The sequence below is a fragment of the Saccostrea echinata genome, unplaced genomic scaffold (assembly GCF_033153115.1).
Source record: "Saccostrea echinata isolate AGI-Se365-2 ecotype Australia unplaced genomic scaffold, CSIRO_AGI_Sech_v1 ptg000001l, whole genome shotgun sequence".
NCBI lineage: Eukaryota > Metazoa > Mollusca > Bivalvia > Ostreida > Ostreidae > Saccostrea > Saccostrea echinata.
In genome coordinates this window covers 11,119,827-11,138,907 of record NW_026889750.1, presented here as the reverse complement: position 1 = coordinate 11,138,907, position 19,081 = coordinate 11,119,827, and the positions used below count along the sequence as shown (strand labels likewise).

At 34.9% G+C, this 19,081-nt stretch overlaps 2 protein-coding genes across 2 annotated transcripts; both read left to right on the top strand.

Moving 5' to 3' along the window:
• Nucleotides 1-5,489: 5,489 nt before the first annotated feature.
• On the top strand, nucleotides 5,490-7,649 carry LOC133194823 (uncharacterized). Its single transcript, XM_061330734.1, has one exon. The coding sequence runs from the start codon at nucleotides 5,535-5,537 to the stop codon at nucleotides 7,647-7,649; it is 2,115 nt and encodes a 704-aa protein (XP_061186718.1). The 5' UTR covers nucleotides 5,490-5,534.
• A 3,545-nt stretch (nucleotides 7,650-11,194) lies between these two features.
• Nucleotides 11,195-13,252, top strand: LOC133194815 (uncharacterized). The gene has a single exon (XM_061330723.1). The coding sequence runs from the start codon at nucleotides 11,195-11,197 to the stop codon at nucleotides 13,250-13,252; it is 2,058 nt and encodes a 685-aa protein (XP_061186707.1).
• The last annotated feature ends 5,829 nt before the right edge of the window (nucleotides 13,253-19,081 follow it).

Below are 19,081 nucleotides of genomic sequence, written 5' to 3'. Positions count from 1 at the left end.
ATTCTACAGCCAGTAATACAATAAATCTGTATTACACAGCTAGGGTTTTAATTTTAGGTATCAGCTACTAAGAATCTAGCTACTTCAGGAATCACAATGTCCATTTGTCAATCCCTTCCATTTCATGTTCAAGCTCTAACTTTTCATGGAGAATTGTTAGTTCTTATTTGTCAGAAACATTGATTATGACCTTTTCTTGTGTCATGACTGAAGTTCATTTATACAAGGTAAAGATTACCCCCTGGAATTCCAAGATAGTACCTTAGTACATAATGCAATATATTGTATATGCTCCTGCTAGAATCAGAGGATGCTTATTGTCTGAGGGTGTGTCAATCATTTGGACACTCACAAAGGTCAACAGTAAAATTCTTGTCTTGGTTTTAACTTTGAATTGCAGAACTGAAACAAAGGTTATGATAAAAAATTTACCTTGACTTACATAAAGATTATTTGACCACAGATATGAAACAAAAAAAAATTGTAATAAAGAAATTGTGGCAGATCATACTGATACACTGTCGTGACTTAAGGGATGTCATGACTTAAAAGCCAAGATCATTTGGACAGGGTCAAGGTCAGATAGATAAAAAAAATCCAAATATAAAAAATACGTCTGTGATGGAGAGATTGTTGAACATGATACATTTTGATATAGTACTTGATACAATGTTTGCTGATGACATTTGGATGTGAGTCCTGTCCGTGAGTTAAGTTTGGATAAGGTCACAGGATTCGGGGATGTAAGCAATAACTTTGTATATCCCCCTGCAATGAAGTGTGTGTGTGTGGGGGGGGGGGGGGGGTTAGAGATGCTGCACATTGTCTACTTCATGTCTGTAAAAAGGTGAAGGGTCGGATTTTAGGTGATTTTTAGAGGAATCAAATGAGGAATCGAAACAAAACTTGCACATGCAGTGCATCTATGGGTACTTAATCTGATGCTTTGGGGGATTCACCTGATGTAAAAATTCATGCTTTAGTTTGATTCTTGTTTAGCTTAGGGTAATAGGTCTGTTCTCAGCTTTCTACAAACTAATGAAACGGAATTGGTTTGTCATTTATTTTCGCCCAAAACGTTGGACATACTTTCTGTTTAATTTCTTAAATACGGGATGTTCACTCCTCCATGGCACCTGATGCCACCTCTGATGTTTTTGGAGGTCCGTGTTCGCTCTGCTCCCGATTTGTATTGTTTGAATGGACAGGGCTTGAATACTGTTCGTTATCTCCATATTTCATCAAACACTAAAAATTATTAATTCCACGATCGTTTAAGTAGGTCGAAAGTGGTAGTGGGACTGCACTAGGATTTTACATGCTGTATTATAGTGCTCAAGATATCTCTCTGGTGACGGAGTTGATCAACCTTGGCCTTTTATTCTCCTGCATATTGTTGAAAGACCTGAGGCCTGTTCAACAGAGCGAGCGTTCGCGAACATTTCAGTTGGAGGGATAAGGAATTTTGGCGAGCGCTCACGAACGTTCGCTCTGTTGAACAGGGCTCTGAATAAGACAAACAGTTGCGGGGGATAGACATCTAAGCTTTTAGTATTAACAAAATATGTAAGACCTGAATAAAGCAGTCACTTGGTTTGGGAGAGAGGTGGCATACCATAAATATGGGGGTAGTGCCAGGAGACAAAGTACGTGCGGTGACAGGATCAAAGAAATTTGCTTTCGGGAGATACCCGTTGACCACAGATAGTGGTTGTCCAATCAAGAAAAAACCCTTTGTATTTGTATTAAAGTTATAAATTTATAGTATTTGGTCAACAAAAACCTGAGTTAACAGGTTAACGAATCTCGAGTGTAACGCCTCGGTGATACAAGACATCACCGAACCCCCAGCTCGGCCTCTTTGCACGTTACACTAATTCAGAGAATTTGTGTCCCTCGCTTAACTGCTTAAGAAAAAAAAAGAAGAGGGTGGGGGAACTGAAAAAAATATGCAGATGGAGAAAGGGAAATAAGTCAACCTTAGATCTTTAGCATTTGGCCTTAAAGTAAACGGGTCGTTATTTTGGTTAAAGAAATTCATGACCTGAAATTTCATTGCAAAAAGCATAAGGAGAACTAAAGTTATCATGAGAAAACTATGTATGCAATATATTAATTTCTGATCTTGGTCTTTGACCTTTTGACCTCAAAATCAATATAAGTCTCTTTTAAGTAATATTGACAAAAGTATAAATTTCATTGCAAAACCTCAAAGAGATCTAGAGGTATCTCAAGGAAACCATTTTATGCAAGATATTTTTTTTTCACCTGAACCTAAAATTCAAAAGGGATCTTTTTTAAGTCATTGGAAGTTATATATATATATATATATATATATATATATATATATATATATATATATATATATAAGCTCAAATAAAACTAAAGTTTTCATCTGGAAACCAATTTTTTTGCATTGTATGGACCTATTGACCTTAAAATCAATAGGGGTCGTCTTTAGTCACCAGGAGTTATGATATTTAAATTCATTGAAAAAGCTCAAATACAGCTAAAATCATCATCTGGAAACCATTTTTGCAATATATAAATTTCCGACCTTGACCTTTTGACCTCAAAATCAATAGAAATCTTTTTGACTCCTTGAGGAGTTGTGATATAAAATTTCATTCCAAAAGCTCACAGGCTTTTAAAGTTATCGCCAGGAAACGAAAGTGTTACACACAGACAGAATGCATGATTTTAAGTCCTTGATATTTTGACCTCAAAATCAATAGTTGTTTTCCATAAAGAATTGCGATATAAATTTTCATTGCAAAGGCTCAAGGTTTTTTTAAGATATCGCCTGGAAACGAAAGTGTTACAACAGACAGAATGTATGAATTTATGACCTTTGACCTTTTGACCTCAAAATCAATAGGGGTCTTATTTAGGCCATAGGAAGTTGTGAGATAAAATTTCATTGCAAAAAAGCTTTTTGAGATATCGTCCAGAAACGAAAATGTTACACACAGACAGAATGACAGACAGACGGACGGATGGACCCAAATTTTAGATATCCCCCACTTTCAGTGAAAGCGGGGGACATAAAAATGGCTCCAAAAGTACTTGCAAATACATGTGTAGTGCATCTATAAAAGTATTAGTTGGATACCTGAAAATGCTGCATCTGACCATTTTATGTCAGTGATTCTGACTAAGATCGTTCTTGTGTTTCTAGAGATATCCAAATCAAACTTGGGCCAGGCCTTGGTTTGCATTCAAAAAAATTCTTATAAGCAAAAAACAAACAAACAAGAGGCCCATGGGCCACAACGCTCACCTGAGTTAATTTGACCCTGCCGTTCTTCACCAGCTGATTTTTCCCTTGTAATAATAATTATTGTGGCCCAACCCTACCCTCGGGAGACATGATTTTAACAGTTTAGAATTTACACTATCCAGGATGCTTCCACATAAGTTTCAGCAATTATGGCCAAGTGGCTCTCGAGAAGAAGATTTTTAAAGATTTTCCCAATATATTTCATTGTAAACATTTGATTCCCTATTGTGGCCCTGCCCTACCCCCGGGGGTCATGATTTGAATAATTTAGAATCTACACTACCCAAGGATGCTTCCATATAAGTTTCAGCCTTTCTGGTATAGTGGTTCTTGAGAAGAAGATTTTTAAAGATTTTTTCTATATATTTCAATGTAAAAATTGGATTCCCTATTGTGGCCATGCCCTAATCCCGGGGTTCATGATTTGAATAATTTAGAATCTACACTACCCTAGGATGCTTCCACATAAGTTTCAGTCATTTTGACCCAGTGGTTTCTAGGGGAGAAGATTTTGAAGATTTTTCCTATATATTTCAATGTAAAAATTGGATTCCCTATTGTGTCTCCGACCTACCTTTGGGGGTCATAATTTTAATAATTTAGAGACTACACTAACCTAGAATGCATCCACATAAGTTTCAGCTTTTCTGGCCGAGTGGTTCTCGAGAAGAAGATTTTTAAAGATTTTTTTCTATATATTTGAATGTAAATCTTTGATTCCCTATTGTGGCCCCGCCTTACCCCCGGGGTCATAATTTCAATAGTTTAGAATTTTCACTACCCCAGGATACTTTCGCATAAGTTCCAGCATTTCTGGCACAGTGGTTCTTGCGAAGAAGATTTTTAAAGATTTTTTCTATATATTTCAATGTAAAAAATGGATTTCCTATTGTGGCTCCGCCCTACTCCCAGGGTCACCATTTTAACAATTTAAAATCTACACTACCCAAGGATTCTTCCATATAAGTTTCAGCTTTTCTGGCCCAGTGGTTCTTGCAAGATTTTTTAATGACCCCACCCTATTTTTGTCTTTTCTTGATTATCTCCCCTTGTAAGGGGGATTGGCCCTCCGTTTCAATAATTTATACTCTCCTTTACCCAAGGATGCTTTGTACCAAGTTTGGTTAAATTGGCCCAGTGGTTCTTGAGAAGAAGTTGAAAATGTGAAAAGTTTACAAACGGACGGACGGACGGATGGAAGACAGACAAAGGGTGATCAGAAAAGCTCACTTGAGCTTTCAGCTCAGGTGAGTTAAAAAAAAAAAGAACAAAACCTAAACTTGTTCATCTTTATGCTCCACTGCGGGCCCAAATTGGCTGAATAAATATTCTAAACTGTCCAAAAAAAAAAAAGGGGGGGGGGCTTCCCAAAATAATCTGACAAGAACAAAAAAATACCCTATTTAACTGTCCAAATCCTGGAATTTGCCAGTGCTCGACCTTACAGCAACAAAAGGGAGAGGGGGCAGCATCTAAAGGAAAATTTACTATCGCAAAATAGTATACTCAATACTCAGGAAAAAGTGGGCCTTCCCCGCCTTCTACAGGCCTGAGTGCTTATGGTGTATATCTGAATCCTTAGCTTTAAATTCTCTTGGAAATAAGATGTCGCGAACATTTAGTGATCTGCAGTAGTCAAATCATCTCTCTCCCCCTACCCCCCCCTCCCAACAAAAATTGAATTTGAACAACGTTGTTTTCGAAGTCTGCATATATGATGACTTACCGATGGCTCATCTCATTCTTGGCATATCCTACGAGAAAGACGATTTGAGGATACACTCTTTAGTTCTGCTATGAACTAAAGACAAAGTATTAACAGTATTTGATACAAGACATTTATTTAAAAACCATACACCGGCATGCACTTACTCGGGGCCTTATTGAATCGTTAAAAATGGCCTAAAAATAGTCCCAGGATTTTCCTGTCATAGCTTTCGGTTTGTGAAACTGGCTTCTGCAATAAGGTATGGACAACTTGAAACAAATCCTCTCTTTTAAAAGCAATTTAAAATCGATCTTGCTTGTATCTATGACTAAGTCTGCTTAAAGATTGTTCAAACAAACTTAATCCGGGAATAGAACACCTGCAAAAATGGAGGAAGGTTGATAGATGCTTTCACTGGGCCAATTTCGTACATTTTCTAAGCTCGTTTACTTTTTTACTCTTTTATGTGACATTCAGCTTACCAAGAGCTACGTATGATGTTTGTTGTTGTTGTTATTGTTGAAAATATGATTACTTGAAGATTATATGAAAGGAAAATTGAATTCAGGACTACGAATAATTACAATGGAGTATAGATTTGGAAATTGTATCCATCACAACAAATGTTTATTTAATGAACTTAATATACAAATTGGTTTTGAGGAATCGATTCAAATGAGAAGAAATGTCAAAGAATTCGAAGTGAGAAGGAAGGACTCCCTTTCCATTTTTCATCCATATCTCGAAACAATCTGCACCGGAAGTGTTGCCGAGGGATTCCGACATGGTCGGACTGATCGTGATTATATGAAGGTACTTAAGGATATTAACATTATTTATTCGAATTTGGAAATATTATATTCAAGAGGGGGTGATAATTCCGATAAAAAGTTGACTCTTGTAATTAGCCATGAGTCTAATTATGCGAAGGAAGGCTATGTTTTGCTTAAATTTCAAAACAGCGGAGAGGATACATTTGAAGAGCATGCTCAGTGCATCCAATCTGCCTTAGTTGGTACTTATGTTTCTAGCCATGGATTTAAAAAATGGTGGATAAAGAGAACCAAAGATCCGAATACTAATTTCTTTATACACGGTCCATGTATTTCCGTGACTGGGGTGTCATCTGATCATGACATGGCATTTTCACTGGAATGTCCTTTTTGGCCTCCACAAGCAAAGGAATGGGTCAATAGACCAAGACTTTGGCCATCAAAACAAATAGTTAGAGAAATAGAGTTAGACGGATGTCACCTCGTCCCATTAGGTCCAGTTAAAGACGTGGAGAACGATTTGCTATGGAGACTGTCGTTTAACAAAGCAGAAAAAAAGCTGATGTTTGCGTTCAACCAAACACAATTTTTATGCTATGGTCTCTTCAAAATTGTTCTGAAAGAATGTATTGAAAAAATAGACACCTACCCAGAAAATTCACTCTGTTCATATTTTATAAAAACTTTGATGTTTTGGGTCATTGAAGAGACGGCTCCAGAACTCTGGCGCCCACACAACATAGTTGTTTGTTTTTTGATGTGCATGTTGCGTTTGACCCATTGGATAAAAATCGAAAGATGTCCCAATTTTTTCATTCCCGAGAGGAATATGTTTAAATCGAAAGTTTACGGTCAAACAAAAATGCAACTTATAGAAACATTGAAAAATGTGTTTAATATGGGTTTGTGGAATTGTTTTGCTAAATGTGAGAAACGCATTCATATTATGACCCATCATAAAGATACGACCATTTCATGTCTGAAGCCATACTTTGTTGACCAGTCCTACTTGAGAGAATTCAGAGTACTTTCTTCTTCTTTCCTAACAGATGACTTGTGTCAATTCAGCAAAATGGAGAATCCAAATCTTGAGAATTTATCAGAACTTGAAACCGAATTTGTCACTTGTCAGCGTTTATCATTGTTTCAGAGAGAGGCATTAAAAGCTCTGACTCCTGAGAAACAAGTTGATTATTTCACTAGGGCAAAAGAGCTGGATTTAACAAGAGGTCCATTGATGTTAGCCACGTGTTTATACGGTGTTAAGAAATACTCTCAAGTTATTCAAATAATACAACAAATTAATACGAGGTTGAAAAAATTTACATTCTATGCAGGTATAAACAATGCCGAAGTAGCTAAACTTCACGAGGTACTTCCTGAGTATGCATTTTCACCAACAGTTCAAAGATCTTCTCTTCGGGAGAAGCGTGAGGGACTTTTGGCTATGGATATTATCATCCGGAAAGAGATCATTTGGACTGAGAGAGATGTCTTCACGAAGAGGCCCAATAGGGAGAACACACCCAGCGAACTTCAATTTGACATTTTGTTTCAAAGAACATCTTTGGTAATTCATCCTCTTGTATACTTACATTTTCTGAACTTTTTGTGTCAAAAACACCTTGATCAAAACAACTATGCCAAAAAGGCACTAACTGATTTAGAAGACGTTGTTTTTGAAGTCTGCACACATGATGACTTACCGATGGCTCATCTCATTCTTGGCATATCCTACGAGAAAGAGAGACGATTTGAAGAGGCACTCTATCACTATAAAGAGTCTTATGGAAGAAGAAGTTCTTATACATCAGCTATATGTAGAGCTTATTTGATACAGGAATATGCCCAGTTATGCTGTCCAAAATTTGAGCCTTTTCTTGATTAAAATGGACTTCGGCTTACATACATAATTTAATTCATCAGACATTTCGAATGAATTTGGGAAAATGCCTTTTCTGTGCAGGTGGTAATTATGCCTAAGCAGATATGAACATTTACTTGTACCTGTAGATTTTATTATTTCTCAATTGATAGACTGATTTTTTTTACGAATTTACTCGTCACAATATAAAATGTACTAAGCAAAAGTCAATATCATATTTGTCTTTAGGATGCTTACTCCTCCATGACACGTGACCCCATCTCATCTAGGTGTCATGTTCAAAATTTTGAATTTACCTAGTGGGATTAAATACAAAAATACTAGTTGTCATGTTCTAAATTTTGTATTTATTCCCACCCGGTAAATTCAAAATTTAGAACATGACACAGGGATCAGCAAATTAGTTTTGGGAGTGGGGACAACTAAACATTTTCAGTTGAGGGGGCACTACTGAGCAAAAATCCCTTGGCAAGAAAAAAAAAAAAAAACAAACAAACAAAAAACCCCAAAAATCCTCAGACGGGGACACAAGCATGAAGAAATTATGTTTTCTATAGTATACTACATATCGATAAAAAGTATGGGGGCACACTCTCCCCTCCACCCGGTAACTACGGCCATGCGTTACATCTGTTTAAGAGGTCCATGTTGGCTCTGCTCAAACTTTTTTGTTAAAATGGACTATAGAGCATGATCACTATTCATTATTTTTAGATCTCATTGTGATTGTAATTCATTAAAAAGATTTTGTGTAGCAGACACCTTGTTCTGTTTGTTTGTTTAACGTCCCTTTCGAGAATTTTTCACTCATATCGAGACGCCACCACTAGCCGGTTGAGGGCTGAAAATTTAGACCTATACTCGGCACTTAGGGACACTGAGCAGTGAGTGTTCTTTTTTGTGCCAGCACCTACTACGAAACGGGACCTCGGTTTATAGGGTGTCATCCGATTGACCGGTCTCCACGTCCCACAGTGGGATTCGAACCCGTGACGTAAGGATCACTCCTAACTCCACGACTCTAGAGCAAACGCTCTAACCACTGCGCCACGGGCCACGCACTTGGCAAATGCAATTTAAATAAAGTGAAGAAACCTTCTGTCACCAGTTTTAGAGTTACATACATGAGAATACATTTATTAGTAATGTTTTGCAAATCCAAATCAGTTGTTCGAAGAAAAGTCTAAATTTGCAGTGGTGGCGTCTCCATATGAGTGAACAATTCTCTAGAGGGACGTTAAACAACAACAAACAAACATACTAAAATAACAATAAAACATTACTATTGAAGAAAAGGGGGGCTGAAACTACCTGCCTGATATAGGCCCCAATTTAATCGCAAGCAATAAAACTGTCGCCAAGAAGTGATTGATTTTTATAACAGACCAGAAAATTAAAACTTATCATTGTATACATTCCTTTCCATTAGCTAACGTTTCTTCAATATATGCACTTAGAATTGTCCTATGTTAAATACTATTTTGCATTAATATGAACAAATACAGTATTTGATACAAGACATTTATTTTAAATCTTAGTTATCCTTAATATATCGGTATGCATAAAAATTTACTAGGGGCCTTAATGAAGAGTCATCCCATGATCTCTTGCACTTTGTTATTATAATTGGACGAAGTGCAGGGATCATGGGATAAGACTAAGTACTTAATGAATTGTTAGAAAATTGCATAAAAGTAGTCCTAGGATTTTCCAGCTTTCGATTTGTGAAACTGGCTTCTGCAATAATGAACCATCGTGAAGTATGGAAAAACTTGAACGAATTATTTCTTTTTAATAGCGATTGAAGTCTTGCATCCATGACTTTGTCTATACTTAACGATTAAAAGACCTCAATCCGGAATAGGATATCTATGGCACGCCAAATTCACGAAAATTAGATAGATATAGTTTAACAGTTGATAAACTAGGTTTATCTATTGTTAACTACAGTTTTCATCTGTAATACTATATTTAACGGTTGTATTAATTATAGTTTACAAATGCTAATTTAAGTTTGTCTGTTAATAAATGTTAACAATAGATATATTGCTGATAAATGTAGATTCCTATTTGTAAACGATAATCTTCATTTAAGGTAAGGGTAGCCCTAGCCCTAACCCTTACTCGAGTCCTAACCCTAATTTTTAACCATAGTTAAGATTTGTTTATCATATTTTCGCAAATAGTGAAACTATATTTATCAGATAAATTATTGTTTACATTGTTTATGAAATTAAACACCAGTTAACTGTTAACGATAGTTTTCAATTCGAAATCTCGCGGAACCATTCGCGAGATGCAAACTATATGTTCTATATGTGTGTTCTATATGTAAGCTCTCTATCAAAAAAAAGAAAAAAAAGAAAAGCAAATCCTGCATCATATGGGCAGATACTGGGCTAATTTCTCTTCTTAATAATCTTACATTTATAAGTCAAGCTTTCACCAATTACTTTGATACCAGCAATGCTCAGTCATCTTTGTCTAATCAACGGAAAAAAGCTGGAAAGACGACAGGGATAAATCTAAGTTGTCAATGATTTTATTTTATAATTGCTGATGAAGAAAAAATTGATTACAAACTGTCAACATGTATTTTCTCTCTTTCTCTTTCAGAGAAGAATTAAATTTTAACCAGTAATTATGATATCGTTTTTCTTTTTATTTCCAACTAGATTTGCTTTAAATTGATAGAAAAGTAACTGTCAATGTCAACAATAAATAAATTTTTAAGTACCAATGAAAATAATCGTTGCATTGCAAAATCTTATCATGCTGTTACATGTGTCTAGAAATAACCGTATCAAAATGGCTTACAGACAAAACAATTGTTAACTACAGCTAGGTTTGATCGTAAACTATACTTTAGAGTTACGAAATATAGTTTCACAGAAAATTATGTGTATCTCCCGTACAAAGTCAGAAATTCTGGCGCTAAACTGTGTTTCTCAAATGTTGAACTATGTTTATCACAATTTTATGAATTCAATGCCTTCAATGTACATGTATTTAAACTATAGTTCACAATCGTAACTATAATTAAAATTTGGAAACTATTGTTTACATTTGTAAACCAAAGTTTACAAATGGTGAAACCGTATTTATCAGATAAATGATGTTTTGCAATCGCGAATGATTGTTTTCAGTGTTAAGTATAGTGTACACTTGTGAAACGTATAGATTTATAAAGGTGTTAACAATGGTTTAGAGATGCGAGATATAGATTAAAGTCGTTAACTATAGTTTACGGTCCGTAAACTGTAGTTTACAGTCAATCAACATAGTAAACCAACTGTGAAACTATGCTTAACTAATTTTTGTGAATTTGGCGTGCCATAGACATCTGCAAAAAAGGAGGAAGGTTAATAGATACATTCCCTGGGAATTTCATACATTTCCATAGCTCTTTTACGTTTTCCTCTTTTATGTGTTATTCAGCTTATACACGAACGACAAATGAATTTTCTGAAAATACGAGTACTTGAACTATATACATGTAGAAGGAAAATTAAAGTAAAGACTTTTCAAATCGTCAACGAATACTAACAATGGAATATAAATTTGGAAATTGCATTCAACACAACAAATGTTTATATTATGAACTTAATATACAACTTGGTTTTGAGGAATCTATTCAAATGAGAAGAAATGTCAAAGAATTCGAAATGAGAAGAAAGGATTCTCTTTCCATTTTCCATCCGTATATGGAAACAATCTGCACAGGAAGTATTGCCGAGGGATTCCGACATGGGCAGACTGATCGTGATTATATGAAGGTACTAAAAGATATTAACATTATTCATTCGAATATGGAAAAATTATATTCAAGAGAGGGAAATAATTCCGATAAAAAGTTAACTCTTGTAATTAGTCATGAGTCTAGTCACTGGAAGGAAGGCTACGTTTTGCTTAAATTTCAAAACAGCGGAGAGGATACATTTGAGGAGCATGCTCAGTGCATCCAATCTGCCTTAGTTGGTACTTATGTTTCTAGTCATGGATTTAAAAAATGGTGGATAGAGAGAACCAAAGATCCGAATACTAATTTCTTTATACACGGTCCATGTATTTCCGTGACTGGGGTATCATCTGATCACGATATGGCATTTTCACTGGAGTGTCCATTTTGGCCTCCACAAGCAAAGGAATGGGTCGATAGACCAAGACTTTGGCCATCAAAACAAATAGTTAGAGAAATAGAGTTAGACGGATGTCATCTCGTCGCATTAGGTCCAATTAAAGACGTGGAAAACGATTTGCTATGGAGACTGTCGTTTAACAAAGCAGAAAAGAGGCTGGTGTTTGCCTTCAACCACACACAATTTTTATGCTATGGTCTCTTCAAAATTGTTCTGAAAGAATGTATTGAAAAAATAGATACCTACCCAGAAAATTCACTCTGTTCATATTTTATAAAAACTTTGATGTTTTGGGTCATTGAAGAGACGGCCCCAGAACTGTGGTGTCCAAACAACATAGTGGTTTGCTTTTTGTTGTGCCTGTTGCGTTTAACCCATTGGATAAAAATCGGAAGATGTCCCAATTTTTTCATTCCCGAGAGGAATATGTTCAAATCGAAATTTCATGGTCAAACAAAAATGCAACTTATAGAAACTTTGAAAACTGTATTTAAAATGGGTTTGTGGAATTGTTTTGCTAAATGCGAAAAACGCTTTCATATTACGTCCCATTATGAAGAAACGATAATTCCATGTTTTAAGCCATACTTTGTTGACCAGTCCTACTTGAGAGAATTCAGAGTGCTATCTTCTTCTTTCCAAACAGATGACCTGTGTCAATTCAGCAAAATGGAGAACTCAAATCTTGAGAATTTATCAGAAGTTGAAATCGAATTTGCCACTTGTCAGCGTTTATCATTGTTTCAGAGAGAGGCATTAAAAGCACGAACACACGAGGAACAACTTGATTATTTCAGTAGAGCAAAAGAGCTGGATTTAACAAGAGGTCCTTTGATGTTTGCCACATGTTTATATGGTGTTAAGAAATACTCTCAAGTCATTCAAATAATACAACAAATTAAAATGAGCTTGAGTAAGTTTACATTCTATGCAGGTATAAATACTGCTGAAATAATTCCAGACTCAATTGCTGAGTATGCATTTTCAGCAACAGTTCAAAGATGTTTACGAGAGAAGCGTGAGAGATTTTTGGCTATGGATATCATCCTCCGGAAAGAGATCATTCAGAAAGATGACGAGAGAGGTGTCTTCAGAAAGAGGCCTAATAGGGAGAACACGCCCAGCGAACTTCATTTTGACATTTTCTGTCAACGAACCTCTTTGGTAATTCATCCTCTTGTATACTTACATTTTCTGAACTTTTTGTGTCAAAAACATCTTGATCAAAACAACTATGCCAAAAAGGCTCTAAGTGAATTAGAAAATGTTGTTTTCGAAGTGTGCAAACATGATGACTTACCGATGGCTCATCTCATTCTTGGCATATCCTACGAGAAAGAGAGACGATTTGAGGATGCAGTCTATCACTATAAAGAGTCTTATAGAAAAAGAAGTTCTTATACATCAGCTTTATGGAGAGCTTTTTTCATACAGCAATATGTCCAGTTATGTTGCCCTAAATTGTAGCTTTCCCTTGATTATAATGTACTTCGGCCCACATACATAACTAAAGTCATCAAAAATTTCAAATGAAGTTGGAAATACCCTTTCTTTACAGATGTTAATAATGTCACATAGTAAATTTTACGAATTTAATTTACAATGTAACAGAATTTGATATTGTTAAAAGAATTATTTTTAATGCTCATTTCTGACATATTCTTAAAATCATCTATCTAACAATTAATGTTTACACAGTAAAAACAAAATTCTCATACAAAATATTTATTTTAAGGAATTAGTGTCAATCCTTTGTCTCAAAGAGTGTCCGATTCGTATGTGTGATAATTGTGTTAATTAATAGAAGTTTGAGTGAATGCCGTATGTTGTATGAGAGGTTTGGTTTTAGAACCGCCGTGGACTATCCCGGACGTGAATGTTAGATGCACTGGATATTCCGTCAACAAGAAAATACAAAGTTTTACTCTGGACTATTCCGAGTTTTAAAACAAAATCGTGTGTGTGTGTGTGTGTGTGAATTGAAGTTTCCTCTGTAATACGTGACCGTACGTGATTTATTTTTCAAAATACAAACTTTCACTTTTATTCCCTGACCTTCAATAAAATAAATTTTCATCACAAGTTCACTTGTGTTAATAATGCAGAAGAACAGGTGGTATTATTGCCATGCATACAACTGTTATTATTAACGAATGTGAGAACGTATTGTGGATTAAAATGGCGGGTAAGATCATGGGTAACACAGATGATTTTGATAGTAGGTACAGCTTATATACCACCCTCGATTTCTTGCTTTTCATCTGTTGAAATATTTGATGAACTCAAAAGAAAAATATCAAACATATCAATTGAAAATAAAGCATATGTTTAGTTGGTTACTTCAGTAGTATAAGTCAACTGAAAAAGATTTTTCAGAATATTTAGAAATTTCAATTCCGGTAATTGATGAAAATATTTTACTTGAAGAGTATGTTGATAAAAAAAAAACAATTGGGAAAATATGATTTTGCTACATATATATAGAGAAAATATATGGAAAACAAGATGTGTTTGTGTAACACCGATGTCCCCGTTTGGCAATTTACAGCGAAGGTTAAACTTTCTCAAATGCAAATCAAATATGTTTGTACCCAAAGTAAGTTCTTGTCCCGAGGAATATACCTGTGAAATATGAAAGTCCTAGCAGCAACCATTAAAAAGATAAAAAAAAAAAAAAAAAAAAAAAAAAAAAAGGTAAAACAAAAACATCAAGGTCAAGGTCAAATGTCAAAATTAATGATGCCCAAGGAAAGGCCTTCTCACAAGAAATACACATGTGAAATATGAAAGCCCTGGCACCAACCGTTCAAAACAAAAAGGCCAAGTTTAAAGTTTATTGAAAGTAGGTCAAACTCTATGGTCAAGGATAAAAGGTCAAAGTTGTTGGTAACCAAAGGGAGGTCTTGTCACAAGAATTACATATGTGAAGTATGAAAGCCCTCGCACCAATTTTTCAAAAGATATGGCCAAGGTTAAAGTTTTTCAAATGTAGGTCAAACTCCTAAGTCAAGATCAAAAGGTCAAAGTTGTTGGTATCCAAAAGAAGGACTTGTCACAAAGATTACACATGTGAAATAAGAAAGCCCTCGCACCAATTGTTCAAAAGGTATGGCCAAGGTTAAAGTTTTTCAAAAGTAGGCCAAACTCCAAGGTCAAGGTCAAAGGGTCAAAATTGTTGGTATCCAAAGGAAAGTCTTGTCACAAGGATTACACATATGAAGTATGAAAGCCTTAGCACCAGCTGTTCAAAAGTTATGGCCAAGGTTAAAGTTGGATAAAATTTTGTAAAACTGGGTCAAACTCCAAAGTCAATGTCAAATATGATGGTACCCAAAGAAAGGTCTTGTCACAAGGAATACACATGTGAAATATGAAAGCCATAGATCCAACCAATCAAAAAGTTAAAATTTTTGCGGACAAACAGACAGGCGGACGGACAGGGCAAAAACTATATACCCCCGAATCTTCGATACGGGGGCAAAAAAAAGCTCCTAGTTGTTTGTAAGTATTGATCAAACTCAATAAAATATTCAATCTTCTTCATGAGATTTACCTCTTTTGAAATTCAAATGATCAAAAACACACTTAAAGCTATATATGGCGTATCTGAGGTTAAAAAATAAAAATACAAGATTGAGTGTAAATGAACATGATATTTGTTATTTACGTTCAAATTAAAATTTTCACCGATTTTGAACTTAAATAACCTAACGTTTCTATAGTTAAATTGACTTTAAACTGTGTCTAATATTTAAATGCGGAGTCGGTAAATAAATCGGTTATTGTTTTAAATTTCTGATATGTATGAAACGCAATTGATTTAAATTGTGTAATTTACAGGAAAGTCCTATCTTTATATAAAGTAATAAAACAAATAGAAAGATCTTTTTAATTTTAGTTAGTCTGAACTTATCAAAAATACGCCATATATGACTTTAAGGGTACAATCATTTCATTTCAAGTTGGATTTTCGTGAAAGTTTTGCAAAGAATTTTTTATGATTAATCCTTATGAAAATCTTTGACCTTTTACCGTCTTGCGATAAATACTGATTGAGCCCAGTGGCGGATCCAGAAGTTCAGGTGGGGGGGGGGGGTGTAGGCCCGTAGGGGTTCGGGCCTCCCCCGAAAAATTTTCTTTAAAAATGGCTCTAAATGGTGCAATTTCCAGCATTTTAGATTTAATTAGTTAGTTTTTGGCCACTTTTTTCTGGTTGTTTTTCAAGACCGAAATACCCAAATTTTCGAGAATTTGAACAAAAAATTAAAAATTTTGGGAATATTTTTAACTTCCATGTAAAGATGAAAATGAGATTTTTCTAAAAAAAAAAAATTAAAATCTGATAAAATTAAAAATATCGCCATTTGATATATAATATCCAATTTTTCATTTTGAAATGCACGTCCAATGTTTTGTTTGTTTGTATGTTGTTTAACGTCCCTCTCGAGAATTTTTCACTCATATGGAGACGCCACCACTTGCCGGTGGAGAGCTGCAAATTTTGTCCTATGCTCGGCACTTACGGCCATTGAGCAGTGAGGGATCTTTTTCGTGCCAGCGCGACACTGCGACACAGGACCTCGGTTTATACGGTCTCATCCGAAGGACCGGTCTCCACGTCCCACAGTGGGATTCGAACCCGCGCACGTCCAATGTGATGCATGTGAAGCTTTGACTACCAAAATACAACAGATGTGCAATTTTCCAACACTTAGAAAACTTGGATTCTGTGTAGAAACCCTAATTACTCTTTTCAACTACTTGACTACACTGTTTATATAATTTGTAGTTTAAACAAATAATGATATTTCATATTATTGAAGAATAAATATGAATTATTTTGGGAAATTGTTGGAATTATTGCTTATTCATTGGGGGGGGGGGGGGAGTTATAATTTCTAACATAAGTGCACTCATTTTTTTTACCCACTTACCAGCCCAATGTTTGGGAAAAAGTCTTGAAAAACAATTAAATAAAAAAGTGACCAATTCTAGTTTTGACAGGACGGTCACCTCTATTTTATACGTATCAGTTTTACCACAATTCATTATACGAAGTTGTAACCGTTAGTCGGGTTTTATTAAATCTCATTCAACTGTAAGTTTAAAAAAAATATATATTTACAGATCTTTTGCTTTTTAAAATTGCATTGAAACTTCCATTTACAAAAAGAACACTTTCAATGTGCTTTTTGGTACAGGTCACAACGTAAACAACTGGTAAACCGTTATTACTCGAAGGGTCTACTTTCCCAGTAGTAAAGCAACCTGATTATATCATGAAAATATTGTATCAGAGACGTATGTATACTTGTATATACGTCCCTGATTGTATTAATTAATTTTTTTTCTAAATAATAATAATAATAATCACAGTTTATTCACCTAGTTCAATAAACTGAGTAACATTCGAAGAAAAAAGAAAATTCTTGAAAGAATATTACTTTAGCAATACCGTAATAACTATGTGCAGTTTAGGTTGTTAGTGTATAACCTTGTGTCATTACTAGCTGCACCGACTATCATGACCTAGAGCTGTACTGTTGATTAGGCCATCATTAAAAATATCTTTGTTTCCCCTAACCCGACCCTAAAATTTCAAGTTGAGTAGGTAGGTAGGTAAATTATTTTTTTTTCTGACAGCAGTTTTGAAAATACATTCTGAAAATTGAATAATATCTGTATAAATAAGAAAGAACAATTTTTTTTTAAACCGAATATCATACAAATGAAATTTAATATGTATGGTAAATTAATTCACAAATATTATTCATTTGAACTTAAATTTATTGAAATTGAATTTTTACAAAAAGACAAGATTCGCAAATACTTAACCATCGGCCATCCGAGTTTATTTTTTTTAAACCTACTATCATCTTCGAGTGCTTACACAGATAAAATGTCAAAGGTCTCGCGTGGCGCAGTAATTTTAGTGTTTCGTTTTGGAGTCACGACGTAATTCAGGAGCTTATTCTAAGTCACAGGTCCCGACGTGGGGCGTGGAAATTGGTCAGTCAAATGAGACCGTAAAAACGTAGGGCCATGCAGTGTCACAGTATACATGTAGATGTTGGCACGATAAAGATCCCTTACTGATGCTTTACATGTATGATCAATGGCCATAAGTGCCGAGAAAAGGTCTAAATTAGGAGCCCTCCACCAGGCAGATGTTCAAATGTTGTCGACCCAGCAATTTTTAAAGGTATTTTAAAGCAAAGAAACAACCTATTTTCAAGGGCCCAACTAAAGAAAAGAAAATTACACTGGACGTCTCAGAAAGCCGTACCATAAGCCAACTTTAAAGATTTCAGCACTATTTGAAAAGAGAGTACCTGTATAAACAATATAATAATATTTAATAATAATAATAATAATAACTAGAAACTCATTGCGAGCAATGAGAGGTCTTCCGTCCGATTCTGAAAATAAAAACAAAAATTCACTCTGAAAAAGTCATAAAAGAAATTCAGCGTGAAAATCCAAGAAAGCTAACCATTAACCATTCACTTTTTTGCATCACTTCCTGTCACGACCGGAAGTAACGGCGATACAAGATTTTCTCACGATTCAAATAAACTGATGACTGACTATCAGACCTGAAAGTTTTAGACTTCAGTCGTTTACTGTTGCCAAGCAATATTGTGAGAATAAATTCTAATTTTGAGGACAGGTAATCACTCGACCGGAAGTGAATTTTATAAAAATCTCTGCAAACTTTTTCAATCAAAAAGATGAAAACATACATAAAACTCCTAAAAGACTCTCTATTAACCCTGTAAATCCCAAAGAAAAATATTGAAAAACAAAAAAGTTGCAAATTTAACATTTTTGAATTCACTTTCGTTTGCGACCGGAAGTAAGAACGACGAAAATTAATTGTCGATCAATATATCTACATTTGATGCTCTATCACCTCAGCAAGTTTCATATTCATATCTTTAGCCATTCTCTGTTGATACTGTTTACTTTCTTTTATTCTTTATGTATTCAACCTTTTATTTCATGTAATTCCATATACAGGCATGTCCATGTAATCTTTTTCTGCACTTCTATATACTTCTGCATCAGACCATTTGTCTACTACGAAAGGTTGATCACGATACATTATTTCGCGCGAAATGTCACGGGTAAATATTCTCGCATATCCTTCGGAATGTATTTTCTATTGAATGGTGAATTTCAAAATGTATGTTCTTATAACCTGAATATCGAGCTTGAGAAAGTATATTTATCATATTGTACTTATTATATATCGTATGGATAAGTAACACTGAAGCAGTGATTTAGGTAAGATTT

Coding starts and splice junctions, on each gene's coding strand:
- LOC133194823 (XM_061330734.1), top strand. CDS start 5,535: ATGAAAGGAAAATTGAATTCAGGACTACGAATAATTACAATGGAGTAT.
- LOC133194815 (XM_061330723.1), top strand. CDS start 11,195: ATGGAATATAAATTTGGAAATTGCATTCAACACAACAAATGTTTATAT.